The 16,360-nt window shown below is 38.9% G+C and overlaps 1 protein-coding gene across 7 annotated transcripts in view; it reads left to right on the top strand.

The window, feature by feature from the left end:
* The window catches only part of SYTL5 (synaptotagmin like 5), a 167,162-nt gene extending 150,802 nt beyond the window's left edge, over positions 1–16,360 (top strand). For 6 of the 7 annotated variants that reach the window (XM_050936518.1, XM_050936524.1, XM_050936523.1 and 3 more), the window contains 4 exons: positions 3,252–3,357; positions 6,435–6,570; positions 8,857–9,065; positions 10,284–11,831. In XM_050936518.1, the coding sequence (XP_050792475.1) occupies positions 3,252–3,357; positions 6,435–6,570; positions 8,857–9,065; positions 10,284–10,426 (594 nt within the window). In that variant the 3' untranslated portion in view covers positions 10,427–11,831. Of the gene's footprint in view, positions 1–3,251; positions 3,358–6,434; positions 6,571–8,856; positions 9,066–10,283; positions 11,832–12,183 lie in introns of those variants that run through there. The other variant, XM_050936521.1, reaches the window with a different exon arrangement.

Below are 16,360 nucleotides of genomic sequence, written 5' to 3'. Positions count from 1 at the left end.
GTAAGTCATGTGTCCCAGCCCCCTAATCATTTCCGTTGCCCTCCAGTGGACTCTCTACAATTTGTCCACATTTCTTCTGTAGTGGAGGGACCAAAATTGGCTCAATTCCTGGAGCAGAGGGCATATTTGTCAGCATTCCTATTTCTCTGTAGCAGTACTGGCTACTGTAGGGTTTAGTTCTTATTTAGAATTACACTCACGTTTTGCGTTCAGGCTGATCGTAATGTTATGTTGGGAAACTACTGAACTGTAAGACTTGTTGCTCAGTCTCTGTTCAGCTTCACATCATTTTAATTTTTTTTAAAAATCGTAACACAAAGGCACTGATGGAGCACTTTCACTCAGATCAAAAAGTAATCAGGTCTACGCATTTCAGACGTTCCAACTAGGAAATGCTGTCTGGTTATTTCCAAGCTCATTATAAGAGCTATTAATTCTGCTTCATTATTACCAGATAAAAAAGACCTAGAATATGTCTCATTTGCCGGCTAGGATGATCTGGATAATGTTTTCAGAGATAACATGTTTCTCATGTTCAGTGAAGTTAGGGCATGAAGTAATGGTTTAAATATGCAGCAAGGGAGATTTAGGTTCGATATTAGGAAACAATTCTAACTCTAAGGGGAGTTAAGATTTGGGCTGGGCTTCCAAGGGAGTTTGTAGAACTCCTTATTGGAGGTTTCTCAGAACAGGTTGGACAAAAACCTGTCAGGGTTGGTCTAGGTTAACTTGGTCCTGCCTCAGTTCAGGGGTCTGGACTAGTTGACCACTCAAGTGCCCTTCCAGCCCTACATTTCTCTAATTCTCTAAGTGTAGTTCAGTTTGTTGGTAAGCAAAGAAAAGAAGTTTTTCCTGAATGACAGATTACTCCAAACAGAATTACAGATCTGGTTTGTTTTATACATACGCCAGGCAGAATACTGTCCTGCAATATGAACTCCATGTCTCTGACAAGAGTGCCAGTCAAACTTTGCTAAGGGTGGACATTTGTTGTAATCTGATGTTGTTCAGTTGTTTTAAGAAAAAGGTTGAGGGGTTTAAGATCCATTTATCATCTGAGCGCTGGATGGTCAGTCCTCTAAGGGGAGAGTGGTTAGATCAGAATGGTCAGGAGAATAACTTTAGCGTTAAAGCTCAGGGCTGGGAGTCAGGAGACCCATGTGTTAATTCCTGAGTAATTTGAGCAGGTCACTTCTAAAAATTAGGGCCTTAACTTCTATGCTTCACTTCCCTCATCTGTGAAATGGGGGAAATTATTCTGACCATCTTTACAGGGAAGTTGTGAGACTAAACTCACATGCTTCAGGGCATAATAAAGCTTCCTGGCAGACAGGGATTTAAAAATTGTATTAAAGTTAATGTTTAAAATTAAATGTAGACAAGTTAAGAGGGAAGGTACTGTACATCTGGGGTACGGCTTGAGTTATCAGGGATTACAGGTATCAGTTACAAGGATCACAAAATACATACATATCACATAACCAGCCTAGATCCAGATTGGAGTGCAGCAGTTTTTAAAGCATTAGTGTGTAAGTGGTCTTGGGTATGCCACCCATGGAATGTATAAAGAGTCCAAGTCAGTATCAGTGTCGCGAATAAGTACATGAGTGGGGTGTGTCCCTTGGTTCGTCTTAAAATGAAATTTTCCCCTATGGACAGGTTATTCTGCAGTTGGCCACTATAGGGTTTGTTGCACCTTCCTCTGAATCCTCTCCCTGTGTATGAGCAGATGGCAGGATCTAGCCCTAAATATTTTTATTAATCAGGTGATAGTGCCTTAACCTGCAGTTTAACTTTAAAGGCAGGCCACCTTACATCTTTCTGAGGTTATTTCTTTTCCTGAAACTCTTCACCTAGTTATTGGGATCAGGAAGCAAGTTGAACAAGTTTCGGATGTAAGTTCTCACCAGTACAATTATTTCATAAGCAGTGCAGTATCTTGATGCAGTGATCAGAATGTAATTCCAGGCACAGCATATTGCCCAATCACTCAGTGATATACTGGGCAGCACTTCATGTATCATAATCATAGAATTGTAGGGCTGAAAGGGATCTTGAAAGTCCAGTTCCCTGCATTGAGGCAGGACCAAATAATCCTAGACCATCGCTGACGTATCTGTCCAACCTGTTCTTAAAAACCTCCAGTGATAGGCTTCTCAGGGAGGTTGTGGACTCCCTATTTCAGAGCAGTCCCTCCTTTTAGTTAGAAAGCTTCTCTTAATATCTAATCTCAATCTCCCTGGCTGCAGATTAAGCCCGTGAGATTTCGGTATCTGGATCTAACACACCTTTAAACTCCAAGCTTGTGAAGCACATTCATAAACTCTGATTGCATGGGTTGTCCCATTGACATCAATGGAGCTACCTGTGTGAGCAAAGTTAGGTGCATGCTTAAATGTTCCACAGGATTGGGAACTTAATGAAATTTCATGAGCAATTTCTCCATTGTGTTACATTTCTCTAGGAGAAATCATTGTTTACTGATATATGATTTACTTATTTTATGGGTAGGCGAGGCCTACAAAAGCAGCTAGTTTTTAAAAATGAGCTTATAACCTATTTTCTTATTTAAATTAAAAAATACATTAGTCTAATATTGCTTTTGATTAATGTTATCAAAAAGCATAGAGCACACTCCTTCTGGACTGAATTTAGAAATTTAATGGGGAAAAAGAGGTGCAGAATGTTGAACAATGATGTTTGGGAAGAAGAGGAAAAGACATTTGGGAAGCAATATTTATATCTGTAATTCTCTGTTCTGTTTCAGGGCCAAATTATGCTCCCTTATTCCAAGAATAAACCTATTGAAATCAATGGGGGTAGTTATGGAGTAAGGTACCCTTATTCATGTTGATTAGTATCAGAATCTGGCCCGGAATTATCTGCAGTTTATATATCCAGCTTACTTGGATCTGTTTGCTGTAAATCAGTGCTTGACATGGGTTAGAATTTTTCTTCATTCTAATAAACTGAATTTCTCTCTCCCGTTTATGTTTACCGAACAGCATCTAGCGCAGGGCATGTGACGTCTGTTCTTCTGAGCTTTTTGCACTCCCTCGACTATGAAATTTTCAAAAATGTGGCTGTCTATATTCAATCAGTGAGGGCTAATTAGCTGTGAGCACTGTACAGTGGCATGACCTATTTAAGCGTATGTCATGGCTTACCTGTACAATAGAAATAATTGAAAATGAATGGGTAAATTATTAAGCTTAGATGGATTTCTGTTTTTCTTTCCTCTCCATCAGCAGGAGGTTGCAGCAGATGTCGGGCTTCAGTATAAAGGAGAGCTGATAGTTGTTTTACACTACATTCCCCCTGAGAAAAACCTAATGCTTCCCCTCGGACAGTTTCAAGGTAAAATGAACATTGATGGCAGCATCCTCTGAGTATTGGAAATAACCTGCATGATGAAAGCTGAGGTATAAAGTTGCAAAAGGTTGAAGTTCTGTGGCAATAAATTAGGCACCTGTATCTGAGGGAATTTTCAAAGGAAAGATGCTGCTCCCTCGCCCCCAGTAATGAGATGCCATTTATGCACCATTAGGAGTTGTTGCTTGGCTGTGACATCATTAAAAAGACCCAGCTGGTCAATAGCCGTGGTTTAGGACAGTCATTATCCAAAGCAATACTCTAATCCAGAGTTGTGCTTTGTGCCGTCTAGTTTTAAACACCACATGGATGATAGAGTAATGGGGCTCGCACAGTTCCTCTCCTGTTCAGAACCTTTTTACATGATTTAGTCTACAATTTCCTTTGCTCAGTTTCATCCCATTACTCCTACTGCAATTATATCCCTTAGGGTCTTATTAGAATTGTCTAAGGTGGTCCATTATAGTCCTCTGAAATGGGCAGTGTTTCTGTGGAGGAAAATATTATTAGTTACTACGTATACTGCAGTAGTGTCCAGAGAAGTGATGGTCCAAAGAGGTAGCAGTGACCAGATAGTAATTCTGTCCTTGGACACACAGAATACATACAGACCACAGGCAGAGAGATTTGAGCACAAGAGGAATTTATTGCCAAAAGACATACTACTACTTTGCAAGCATTGGTAGCATATTAGGCTCTTTTCTCAGATGAATTACATTCTGTTTATTAGCAGTAAATTCCAAGGCCCTCTGCTATAACTTATAGTCTTTGGTCTGAGGAAACCAGTTGCTCCATATTGTAATCTGTATGCCTCAGATTTCTTGAGTTCTTAAGTATTAATCTTACTCAGAAAGCACAGTGACAACAGAGGTGTGAATGAATGCCCTTCACAGCACATGGATCTGAGCAATTTTTATATTAATTAATCTAGATCTTAACTAAATCATTTAAAAAACTCCATGCAGCAAGGTCTCTCTTCTGGAGTGAGCCTGTACCGTATAAGTCTTGATATCAGACTTTGAGAGAGGTTTCAGATTCTGCTTAGGAGACTGTTGGATAAGAGTGCCTCTTTGACGCCACAACTCAGAATGTATTATTTGTCATCTGTAGCAGCAGAGAAGAGGAGAGGATTTAAAGAAAACTTGACCTTTTCCCTGCAATTAGTACTACCATACTTGTACTTGGAGACTTAGGATAGCCCAGCCCTGTGATGTCTGTCAAGGACTGACCATGTTTGAGTCAAATTTTTTTACCAGATGTTGGGTGATCTCCTCCTTTTTCCCCATTATGTTTACAGATAACACTGGTCTACAATTTTTGAGAAGTTGTCTGCTTTAGAGATAAAATGTGCTATTTATTATGTATTTTGATGTGCTGAATTCAAATATGACAATTAAAACAACTGATTGGCTACTGTTTCTAAGATATTTAAGTTTTTACATTTTATGTCTATGTATATTGTGTAGATAGTAGAGTTTTAATCATAAATTGTAAACCTAGGTCTTTTCATGTGTTTATGGTTGCTTTACATGATAATATTTCACCTGTCCTGTTTATGTAACACTTTAAAAATCAGCAAAAGGGTTATATAAATAAAATTTATTATGAAGCAAAAGGCAAAAAACTATTATGTACATAGTTTAGTCCTATTCAGTGTCTACTCGGCGCTTCTTGGCTTGTCTCTTGTATTCATTAAATGGAGCATCTCTTGTCACTGTCCAGCAATAGTCTGCAAGCATTGATGGGCTCCATTTGCCCTGATAGCCTGCCAGGAGATTCCGCTGCTGTAGTCTGGAGCCCAACAGCTCTGCCTTACTCTTGGGTAGTTCCAAATCCCTGACAAGGTCATTCAGTTCACCTTGTGTTATGAGGTGTGGTTCAGAGGAGGAGGATGGGAGAAAATGTGGGTTCTGTGACATTGATGGTTCAGGACCAGAAGTTTCATCCTCTTCCTCTTCCTCATCTGACTCAAGTGAGAATGATTCTGGTGCATCAGGAACCGGCAGTCCTTCTCCGTGGGGTACTGGGCGTATAGCTGATGGAATATTTGGATAATGCACAGTCCACTTTTTCTTCTTGGACACACCTTTCCCAACTGGAGGCACCATGCAGAAGTAACAATTGCTGGTATGATCTGTTGGCTCTCTCCAAATCATTGGCACTGCAAAAGGCATAGATTTCCTTTTCCTGTTCAACCACTGGCGAAGATTTGTTGCACAAGTGTTGCAGCATATGTGTGGGGCCCACCTCTTGTCCTGAGCTCCAATTTTGCAGCCAAAATAAAGGTGAGAGGCTTTCTTAACCATAGTGGTTAGACTGTGCTTTTGTGATGCAAAAGTCACTTCACCACAAACATAGCAGAAGTTATCTGCACTGTTCACACAAGTACGAGGCATCTCTGCTCACTTTGGCTAAACAGAAATGTGTCCTTTTGCAAAATCAAACACTGACAAATAAGAGAGCACCACACTGTATGATTTCTAGAGCTGATATAGGGCAATTTGTTCAGCAGAGTGATGTAAGCTTTGTTATGATTGCATCATCCATGACTTCTAGGAATAACATGATGCAAGTCATATCATGTATGATGCAATACCAGCTTCAGATTGCATCATTCATTGTTTTGCCTAAAAAGCAAGTACTGTCCACACCCAGTCATAGATTTATTCATAGATCCAGTCAAAGATGTATTTTAGTCATTTCTGGTTTAAATTGAGATCTCTTCCCTTTATAACTCATTTATCCTCCGCCATTCCCAAGTCAAGGGTCGTATATACTAACCCAATAGCATATCTTGAAAACTAGAGCCAATCAACAATTTTAAGCATCATTTTCGTTCTCAGTGACCTAGAATTAGTAAAGTTGGACTACATTTATTTCAGAAGCATTTTGGCTGTAGAGCAGTGTAAAGGGCCAGACTGTAGACACAAGCAGTACTTCACTCCACAAATGGTCCTGTTGAAGTAAACAAGTGGCAGAGTCTGGCCAAAAAGGCTTACATTTCCAAACTGGTTATGCAGTATTAAGTTCTTGATTTTGTTGTTGGTTTGTTTTATGTACAGGAAAGAAGAGTTTAAAAAAAGGAAAGAAAGGAAACACACAGATGCCTTCTGGGGGTATGTTGGAGGTCCTCATCAAGGAAGCCAAGAATTTAACAGCTGTGAAGTCAGGAGGCACTTCTGACACATTTGTTAAAGGGTAATTTTTACTTTCCCATATTTTGCATAGCATGTCAAGAGTAAAACTAGCTTTTGCATTGAATCCTAGTTTATCTGATCAATATCATTTTTGTCTGATAGCTACTGTACTTTACTCCTGAAAAAGAACTTGTACCTCAACATGGAGTTTTGCCTTAAATTCTCTTTGTCCACTATATTTAAATTTAGGTCAGTATGTGATTTTAAATAAGAGCATTAATTTTACTTTGTAGACTTCAAAATATGGCTTTGAAATTTGACATTAAAGGTAAACCTTTTTTTAAAAAAGAGTGTGATATATGTATACATACTATATATACATTTATGTAATACACTATGATTTCATATATATGTGTCAGATTTTTGCTATATACATATGCCTCATTATATTATTTATCTTTTAGCACTTAGAGTCTGAAGTTAATATCCCTGAATAAGCAGAAAATATTTGCTGTAGGAACACACTTATATTTGTATAAAAAACATAATCCTGCATGACTGATCATACTAGATTCATCATAAATGTGAGCATGTCACTCAAGGTGGTAAATGAGTGAAATATGGACAGTTGACAAGAATGTTTCTCCTTGCCGTTTTCCTTGTCCATAAAAGCTTTCATAGTTGCCTATTTTACATATACTTGTAGGTTTGTTATAGTCTGCATGTTTTGGTTGAAGTGAACCCCTTGATAAAGTTTCACCACTAACCTGATGCCCCATATGGATTCACCTCCTCTCCAGACCAACTAAACCATTCCTCTGAGAGTGGTCAATTGTTCCTGAGGTTATAAAAATATTTCTGAAGGAAAAATGTTTTGCTTTTACTATAGCTCAAATTGTCTCAAGTGACAAATGTATTTTTGCAAGTTTTCCTGGGGCATATATACCCAGAATTCATGGTAAGGTTTTCACCCTGGACCTCCCATTCACGTGATCCAAGTGCTGTACTATCAATGTATTTTGAACAAGCGGTTCACTTCAACCAAAACATGCAGACTATATATTTTTTTAGGCACAAAGAGCAATCCATAGGCTTATTTTACGTTGGTTTGCCCACTGCTATTTTCTCTGTAGTTGGCTACAACTACGAGAAGAGCGTTTTTGTTTAAATAGGAAAACAACGAAACAGATTATATGGTCCCTCACTTTCCTCTCTGCAGCTCTTCCACACTTGAGACATGGAGTTTGCACCAGGCTAGGGGGAATTTTTATTGTTGGAGACCCTTGTTTATGAATTGGCAGCACATTGCTGTTGCTGACACTGAACTGTCCCTGGCTAGCTCATCACACACATCTGTTGTTGCTGGCGTGGGTTGTTTTATGTAAGTGGAGCTTGAACCAGTTTCCCTTGGACAAACAATTTTCCATCAGGTTACAAGGTTTTTCAAAATATATTTTCTATAGCTGAGATGAACCCATAAACTGTACTGGGGGAAGGGTAGGTACAGACTCGGGAGATTTAGCCACTACTTTGACTTTGAAAATAATATATTGTGTTTACAGAGTTTCAAGAAAAGAGTACTCTGGTAAAAATATAAGGCTTATGAAATTGAAAAAATTGTCAGACTTCAGAGCATCAGGGACTCTGTGTTTTAGCGAGGAATTAGGCTTCTGGTGTAAATACAAATATAAGCTTATTTCAGTTCATAAGGGATGATACTATCCACCGACAAGCTGCTAATGTTCCTTCCCTACCACTCACTCATTTTTGCCCAAGTTAGGTTAGATGTGTGTATCATCATGTAATAATGTTGCTTCTCACCAGGAATGTGAAACCCTTACTCACATGGAGAAGCATTGTTCTCCATGAGGAATCCCATTGAAATTGAGAGTTTTGTGGGTAAGGGCAGTGCCATAACCTGGGATACAGGAGAGCTGGATTCAATTCCTGTCTCTGAGCCAGACAACCTGGACAAGTCACTTGGGTCCCAATTTAGCACAGCACTTAGGCATATGCTTAACTTGACTTCAATGGGACTACAACATGTGCTTAAATGCTTTGCTGATTTGGGGTTGTAATCTCTCTTTGCCTTGGTTTTCCATCTATAAAATGGGGATATACTGCTTCCTTTTTTCCATCATTTTTCTGTTTTGTCTGTTTAGAAGGAAAGGTCATCAGGGAATGGACAGTTCTCACTATGCATTTGTACTGCACTCAGCACAATGGGGCCCTGATTTTGATTGAGTACTAGTTGATACAGTAATACAAATGATAAATATGACTGACCTGAAGTCCCATCTATCTGTTTTTTTCTTCTTCTCTTTCTCTTTCTTTCTGTCCCCCTCAGATATCTGCTCCCAGATAACAACAAAGCAACAAAACATAAAACTCCTCTAATAAGGAAGAGTGTGAACCCCCACTGGAATCACAGCTTCACTTTCAGCGGCTTGAATCCTATGGATCTACACAACGTATGCCTAGAACTAACAGTCTGGGACAAGGAGTCACTCTCCAGTAACATCTTTTTGGGAGGTGTCCGTCTGAGCACTGGAAGTGGTAAGGGCCGTGTTTGACTGGAAATCATCACTTTCTTCAGCACGTGTCTCACAGCCATGTGAAGGATGGGAATACTGTGAATATGGGGCACAGAGGAACTATGAGAAATGAAAAAAGGGTGGCTTAATAGCCTAGAGGCAACTTATTTCTTATGCTATCCAGTGAGAGACATTAGTTTGCTACCCTGTTGTAACTATGCTTCCGAAGCCAACTGGGACTGAGAGAATTATGGAAACACTTCTTACCATCTGAGTGAGAAATGAGAGTTTCATGTTACTCAACAGCAACCCTTCTGGCTGATGAAAAGGCAGCTATGAAGAGAGAGTCATCCATTCCTTCTCAGCTAGGAAGACAGTGGTTGTGGGATAGAGCCATGTTGGGAAATTTTGCTGGCCTCTGCCCATGATACCAAAAGGACTTTAGTTTTCAGCTAACTGATGACAATCCAATGTCTTTCAGGATATCAGATACATATGTTACTTATTTGTTTTTTAAGCTTATATAGATTGTTTTTTAAAATTATAATGGGGAGATGCTGAATTTACAGCAAAATCAGACAAAAACCCAGCCAAACCCAGGCTGACCTTTTACAGTTTCTATTGCATCATTCTTTTTGAGATACTACCAAAAAACTTTGTTCATTTACTTATGAAATACTTCTGGTTTCTTTGTTGTTCTTTATTTTCCTTTTATGATCTGCCAGTTTTTTTCCCCTCAGTAGATAAGTGTAAACCCTCCTCACCAGAAAAATCCATAATTTTTGTAAGGCAAATGCTTGATATTAGTGTCTTTCACACAGTAGTGCAGTGAAGGAAGACGCTGTCTTTCTGTACCCTCTTGAGAGAGATAAAGTGGGTGAGGTAATATCTTTTATCGGACCAACTTCTGTTGGTGAGAGAGACAAGCTTTGGAGCTACAGAGAGCTCTTCCTCAGGTCTGGGAAAGGTACTAAGAATGTCGCAGCTAAATAGAAGATTGAACAGATAGTTTAGTATAAGTACTTTCCCAGACCTGGAGAAGAGCTCTGTGTAAGCTCGAAAGCTTGTCTCGCTCACCAACAGAAGTTGGTTCAATTAAAAATATTACCTCAACCACCTTGTCACTCCAATATCCTGGGACTGACAGGGCTACAACTACACTGCATATACCTTCTTGAAACAGATAAGGAGCCATATTAAGTTACGTCTCACTAGCTCTCCATGTTTTTGCAATTGCCAGGTGTAAGTAATGGGAAGGAAGTTGATTGGATGGATTCCCACGGGGAAGAGCAGCACCTCTGGCAAACGATGATGGACAATCCCGGAGTTTCTGTGGAAGGTATATTAATGCTGAGATCTAGCATGGGAAAACGCAGACTCTGAGAACAAATGGCTTGCACAAGGATAAACTCCAGCTGTTTTGCTGACGTGACTCTTAACTGTTGTGGGGTACCACAAGGATGCCTGGTGTTAGTGGAATTCAGTCTGTTGAAACTTTGCACATGTGAAAGTGGGGAAGAAAGACTCCTGTTTGCCTTGGATTTTACAGCTCCAGAGTTGGATTATAATGCATTCTGCACTTCTGTGCATCCGTATTCTTAAGACAATGCTCCTTACCCTAGTGAAACTCCTGCTGAAGTCAGTAAGAAAGATACCTGAATATAGAATATAAATCGGGCTTTCTTTGTCTCAGAGACAAAAATATGGTTTATTAGTGTCAACATCTATGAAGAATATGGAGCAAGCAAATGCTTTAGTCATTTGATGACTAATGATTATTTATGGTATTAGCCAATTTGAGGCAATATCAAAAGTTTGCTATTTGAAATGAGATTAGAAACCACCAGATTCCAAGCAGTCTGAAAGAATAATTAGCAACATCCCTTCCCCCCATTTACGTGTTCAGTTATTTGAACTGTGCATGACAGCAAGCCTTGCAACAAGCATCGCTACAAGAAAAGCTGATACACTGCACGCAGCAGCCATTATTTGGGTATTTAGAAATAGGCAGCAGATGTGTGGATATAAAATAAGAGGAATGCTGTACTCTGCAGTGATGTGTATTTCAGTGCACCATTCAGAATGCAAGCTACGGTTCCCCCAGATCAAAGAGCCTCTTATGAAAACAGATTATTATACATCCCTAAGCAGCTTCCAGAACTAAGCACCGTTACTTATGGCTGCATTATAACTTTTGCTTATAACTCATTTAATAATTCAGACATCACTGGACAGAAAAGGAGAGAAGTTCAAACTTCTGTCATAACTGATGAGATGTTGACGTTTACCCACATGTGCTGTTTCAGGTTTAATGGACTAAGTCCCAATTCAGTAAAACATTTAAAGAAATGATCTAATTAAGCATATGCCTAACTGCTTTGCTGAATTGGGGTTTAAATGGGGAAGTGTTCTGAATGGGTTGGAATCCTATTCAAGCATATCCTGCTGATTTATTAATTATTAACCAGGATAGGATTTAGAATGGGATTTTGCTGCTGAATGTTACTAATATGAGTCCTTGCACTTATAGTACTAACGCATTTTAATATAAAAATGTTGTCTTAAGATTTTAATTAGTCCATGTTAAATGGCATAGTTGTTCTATATTAATTTGGTTTCCAAAAGACTGCTTTGTGTGTAATGAGATCTGTCCTGCTCTCAGCACACACCACCAAGCTTAAATTTTCTGGCTGCTAAGAACTAGACCTTCATGTGTACAGAGCGCAATGTTTTCTATACCTGCTTATGGGCTGTAGCTGTGCTATGCAGCAGCAGAACCACAGCAAGGAGAATATAACGTGTACAGTATTTGCAGATTCATGTGATACACTAAGTTCAGCACTCATGTGCTACGGTGATAGGTACCTTATACAAACCTAAGAAACAGCAATAAATTGGGTAAACTACGTTTCACCTCAATGATCCATAATTAAAATTGTGCACCCTGTCATAACAGTAAATACATCTACTGCTATTCTCATCCTTAATTATTTTTCAAGCATTTTACTTTTGGGAGCAAGACAGTATCACTGTGAAAAATATTTAGCAACCACGAACAAAATAAACCAATAAAAAAACTGTTACCTCCACCCCATATATAAGTACAGATTCTCTCTCTGTTCTTTTTCTCATACGGTCAGAATTCAGAACCTAAAGCTTTCTCTGAAGAAGGGTTATCACAATCATGCTTATTTGAGAGGTAAAAATCCTGCCATTCACAATGAAACAGCAGCTGAAGCTCCAGGTTTTATGACATGAAGTACTAATGGCTAAATAACTACAGCTTGAGTTTTGTACCTGAAACTGAAGAAATGCCCTGTCCTCTACAGTTATATCTCCCATTTACAATTGAGGCCGAAACCTTCAAATTGTATGTCGTTTCTCTCCTTTCTAGTCTTATTTTTTCCTGTTTCTGGGTTTGGCTTGAGTGGCATGAAACTGCTGAACGTGTCACGAGTTACCTATTAAAATAATAATGTACTAATGTTAGGTGGAAAATATATATGTTTTTAAATATCCCTTTGTTTGCATTACAAAGAACACCATAGGTTACTAAAACAGATTTCTAAAAATCTAGGACAAGACTTTGAAAAGTGACTAGTGATTTTGGGTGCCCAATTAGAGATGCTTTAAAGGGCTCTGATATTCAGGAAGGGCTGAACACACCTCCTCTGATAATCAGACCCCTTTAAAGCAGCTCAGATTGGACACCCAAAATCAGTAGCTGCTTTTAGAAATTCCTAGCTGTGATTTTCTTTATTCCATTTGGCTGTTTACATTTGTTTACTTTTGGAATTTCACTCAGTTAGGGCAATGAAAAGAGACTAGTCTGTTTCTAGTCAATTTTACTTTCCTATTCTCATGCATTTTCATGGGAGTGAGGGTACTTCTGTTCACAAAAGCCCGGAGGAATGTATAATTGAAAGCACAGAAACCAAACAGACAAACACACCCCGATGCACTCTTTTATTACATGTTTCTTTAGTTTCACAATAATTCGTTTAGAAATGGGTTTTCTTCAACAGTTGTCCCCTCAAAAAGTACCCTATAATTGGGGCCTAAACTACCCTATCTCTTTAATGGACTCAGAGTCTGGATTTCCTAAGGGGTTTACATCAATGAGAGATGTTTGTTTTAAGAGTTGTTACATTACACTGACATGGAGGCTCAAACTCTGTTTTCATGTATGTGTTTGGCCAAATTTTAAAAAAAGTAACACTTATTAAACTAAAGAAAATGATTGAGAGTAAATCCTGACTCTGTTGAAGATAGTGGGAATTTTGCCATTGACTTGAGTGGGGCCAGGAGTCTTAGCCTAAAAGGGTTGAGTAGCATGGGCCAGATAATAAAGAGGCTCCATCCATTATCTGTAGTTTTATATTAAGTGTATGGAATAAGACAATAAATTCCAAGTAGGAAGTATTTCTGTTAGGAGGCTGCTGTTTGTTTATGGATGGGATCTGGGCAGTGCTGTGAGTGTCTCACAGCTTAGTACACACCGTTTAGTTTTTGTTCTATTTTAATGTGTGCCTATCACACATGGCTCTAATGAATCAATGTCGTAAACCCCAGCAGCTATTTAGAAAGCTTTGCTCTTCAGTGGTGTGATCAGTACATTTGTAGAAAGCATTTGGTGTGTGGAAACCATTGTCACATTAATAATACCCCTTAAGTACCTGTTCTCTCTTTTATATAAATGGTGCATGGGATGGGGAAAGTAGAAGATAACTGATCACACATCTGACTTTTTGTTTTCCAGATATTTGATTAATTGCTTATAATTCTGTGCCATTATGTACTGTGTGTCACCAGACTGAGCACTAAGATGGCCAATAAGTAGGGTTACCAGATAGCAACTGTGAAAAAAACAGGATGGAGTTGGGAGGTAATAGGCGCCTGTATAAGAAAAAGTCCAAAAAAACCAGGACTGTCTCTTTAAAAAGGGGACATCGGTCACCCTACCAATCAGGGACCAAGTTAAAACCTCCCTTGTATATAGATTTGTGGCACTGAAAGTACATGAACAATTACTCAAGGCAGATTTTTACAGAAATCTCAATCTAATTACTTTTACATTTAACCCTGATTTATAAATTCTAGTCCTAAATAATAAGACTTGACACAGTAGATAATTCTAAACTATTCTTTAGCACAGTTTTATATAGCTACAATACTTGGGAACAAGAAGAATCTATTTTTAACAGTATTGATTTAAAAAAAAACAAGTCAAGCACAATGCAGTATATTAAAATATGTATTTTTCTAACCATTTTAACTACAAAGCTTCATTTTCTACCTTACTTTTCCCCTAATAATCAGTGGGTTTGACTTATTTAAGAAGCATGAAGTTATAAACATTAAAAGCTATAATAAAAAATACAAATATCACTGTAAAATCTTGAGCCAGACCAATAAACACCTCCTTACACTGCCTTGTCACTGCCCATTGCCCAGGGATCTTGTCTCTAATGAGTGCTGACATTTTATCAACGCACCTCTTCTCTTTGCTAATGGGCCATGGAAGGGACATCGCAAAGGCATAGAGGGAACCCCTTCATCCTCCTTCGAGAGTCACGCTGTCATTGCTTTTCTGTGACTCCATCGTAAGAAGTTCCAACATCGCTTTCTCAGCTGGCAGCTCAGCAAAGTGATTTTGTGCCACCCTTCTCAAGGGGCTTTTGCTGGCAAACCTGAGAGGAGGGTTCTGGGTGGTAAGTGCCATTTATCATGGTACATTAAGTCGGAACCTTACCACATCGTGCCCTCTCCGATAAAGATTACACTAGGGAGATGTAAAACTAGAGGTTGCTTTTCAGAGGAAAGATTTAATTGTGTAGACTCATGTTATATGTTTCCCTGATTGGTTAGCCTATGTAATTTGACACGCTTCTGACTAGTGTTCTGGAAGAAGTTAACAAAAGTACAACAGCAAAGCAAGCTTTGAATATCCTAAATCATTGATTGAAAAGACTGAAATGTAGGAGGATGACAGTTGAAACTGTGTTCCCTCCCCAGTCCCATTTTCTTCTCCTTTTAATTCTGGATCACAGAACCCATTAAAAAGGGTGTTCAAAGTCATAATACCACAGTCACCTTGTCTGTCAGCTCACATGCTACAATAAAGGTTGCCCCTGAATCTTCCCATAGTTCTCCCTCTCCCACTCACCCCTCCATGTAGCCTTCAATAAATCCTCCACTAAGGATCACATCTGATATGTCAAATTCTTAAATTTATGCTGGCCTCAGATGGCAAGGACCCTGGGCAGTGTTTAGCAGTCACAGGCCCACTTTGATATTGGCCCTACTTCTTTTCCTCATTATAAAGGAGAACTGAAGTTTTATTTCCCAGCCTGGGATACTGGTTTTTCTCTTTTCAACAATAGCAAAACAACACCACCACCACACAATCCAACACCAGAAAACAAACAAATGGTTCTTTCTTAGAGCTGACCTGCATGCAGAATGGTAATAATGCATTGGGAACGTTATTTCCTAGATTTTTAAAAATAATACATATTCAAAGATGTTGAGGGCAAGATTTAGGAGGCCTGGGATACAGGCTGTGGGAAGGAGTTGGATCTGAGCAATTCCCATAGAGGATGGCAAGCTCTAAGTAGTAATGGTGTATTCTTCCTTAATTGTCCATGAGATGCACTAGACCATGTTAGTGGATTCCAAACACTGTGCCCAATGGGTGAGGGGTGCTGTCTGACACGGTGGTGATAATGCACATGCAGCTAAATAGTGTATATTAATGCTAGTGCGTGAGCCTGAACTTGTGAACAAGTGGCTTTCGGTTTGTTTTTGAGAATCTATTCTTCCCACAGCCTGTGTCATGATTTACATTAGCTATTGCAATATTTCTTATTTGTGACTATGAATTATACACAGCTGCATACTTCTAGTCCTCTTCTGGAGAACTTGATGCTTTTTAGCCTTAGGCTGCTTTGGATGGCATGAATGAACTCCCCTTTTACTTACTTTTGGGGTTTGTTTAGCAACAAAATTAGTCTTTGTTGCAACAGTTAGAGAATGTCATGTGTCCTCTTCTGAATTCTTTCTTGTTCAAACTCTCTGTTGCTAGCTCTCCATTTGATACAATTAGAGTGGAAATGAACACTATTAGCATTAAATGACATTGCATTATAAGAAGTTCTGCCAAAATTGAGCCAAAACTTTCCTGCCCAGCTTGCTCTTGTCCTTTCCTGTGTACTGTACATTCAGACTTGTGGACTGTGGAAGAAGGTTGATGGTGAACTCATTTGTAGTTATTGTAAAGTACAATGTTCTCTCTTACAATAAAATTAATTAAAGATG

Source organism: Gopherus flavomarginatus, chromosome 1 (assembly GCF_025201925.1).
Source record: "Gopherus flavomarginatus isolate rGopFla2 chromosome 1, rGopFla2.mat.asm, whole genome shotgun sequence".
Lineage (NCBI taxonomy): Eukaryota > Metazoa > Chordata > Testudines > Testudinidae > Gopherus > Gopherus flavomarginatus.
The sequence above is the reverse complement of the archived record's forward strand: the minus strand, read 5'-3'. Positions and strand labels throughout refer to the sequence as shown.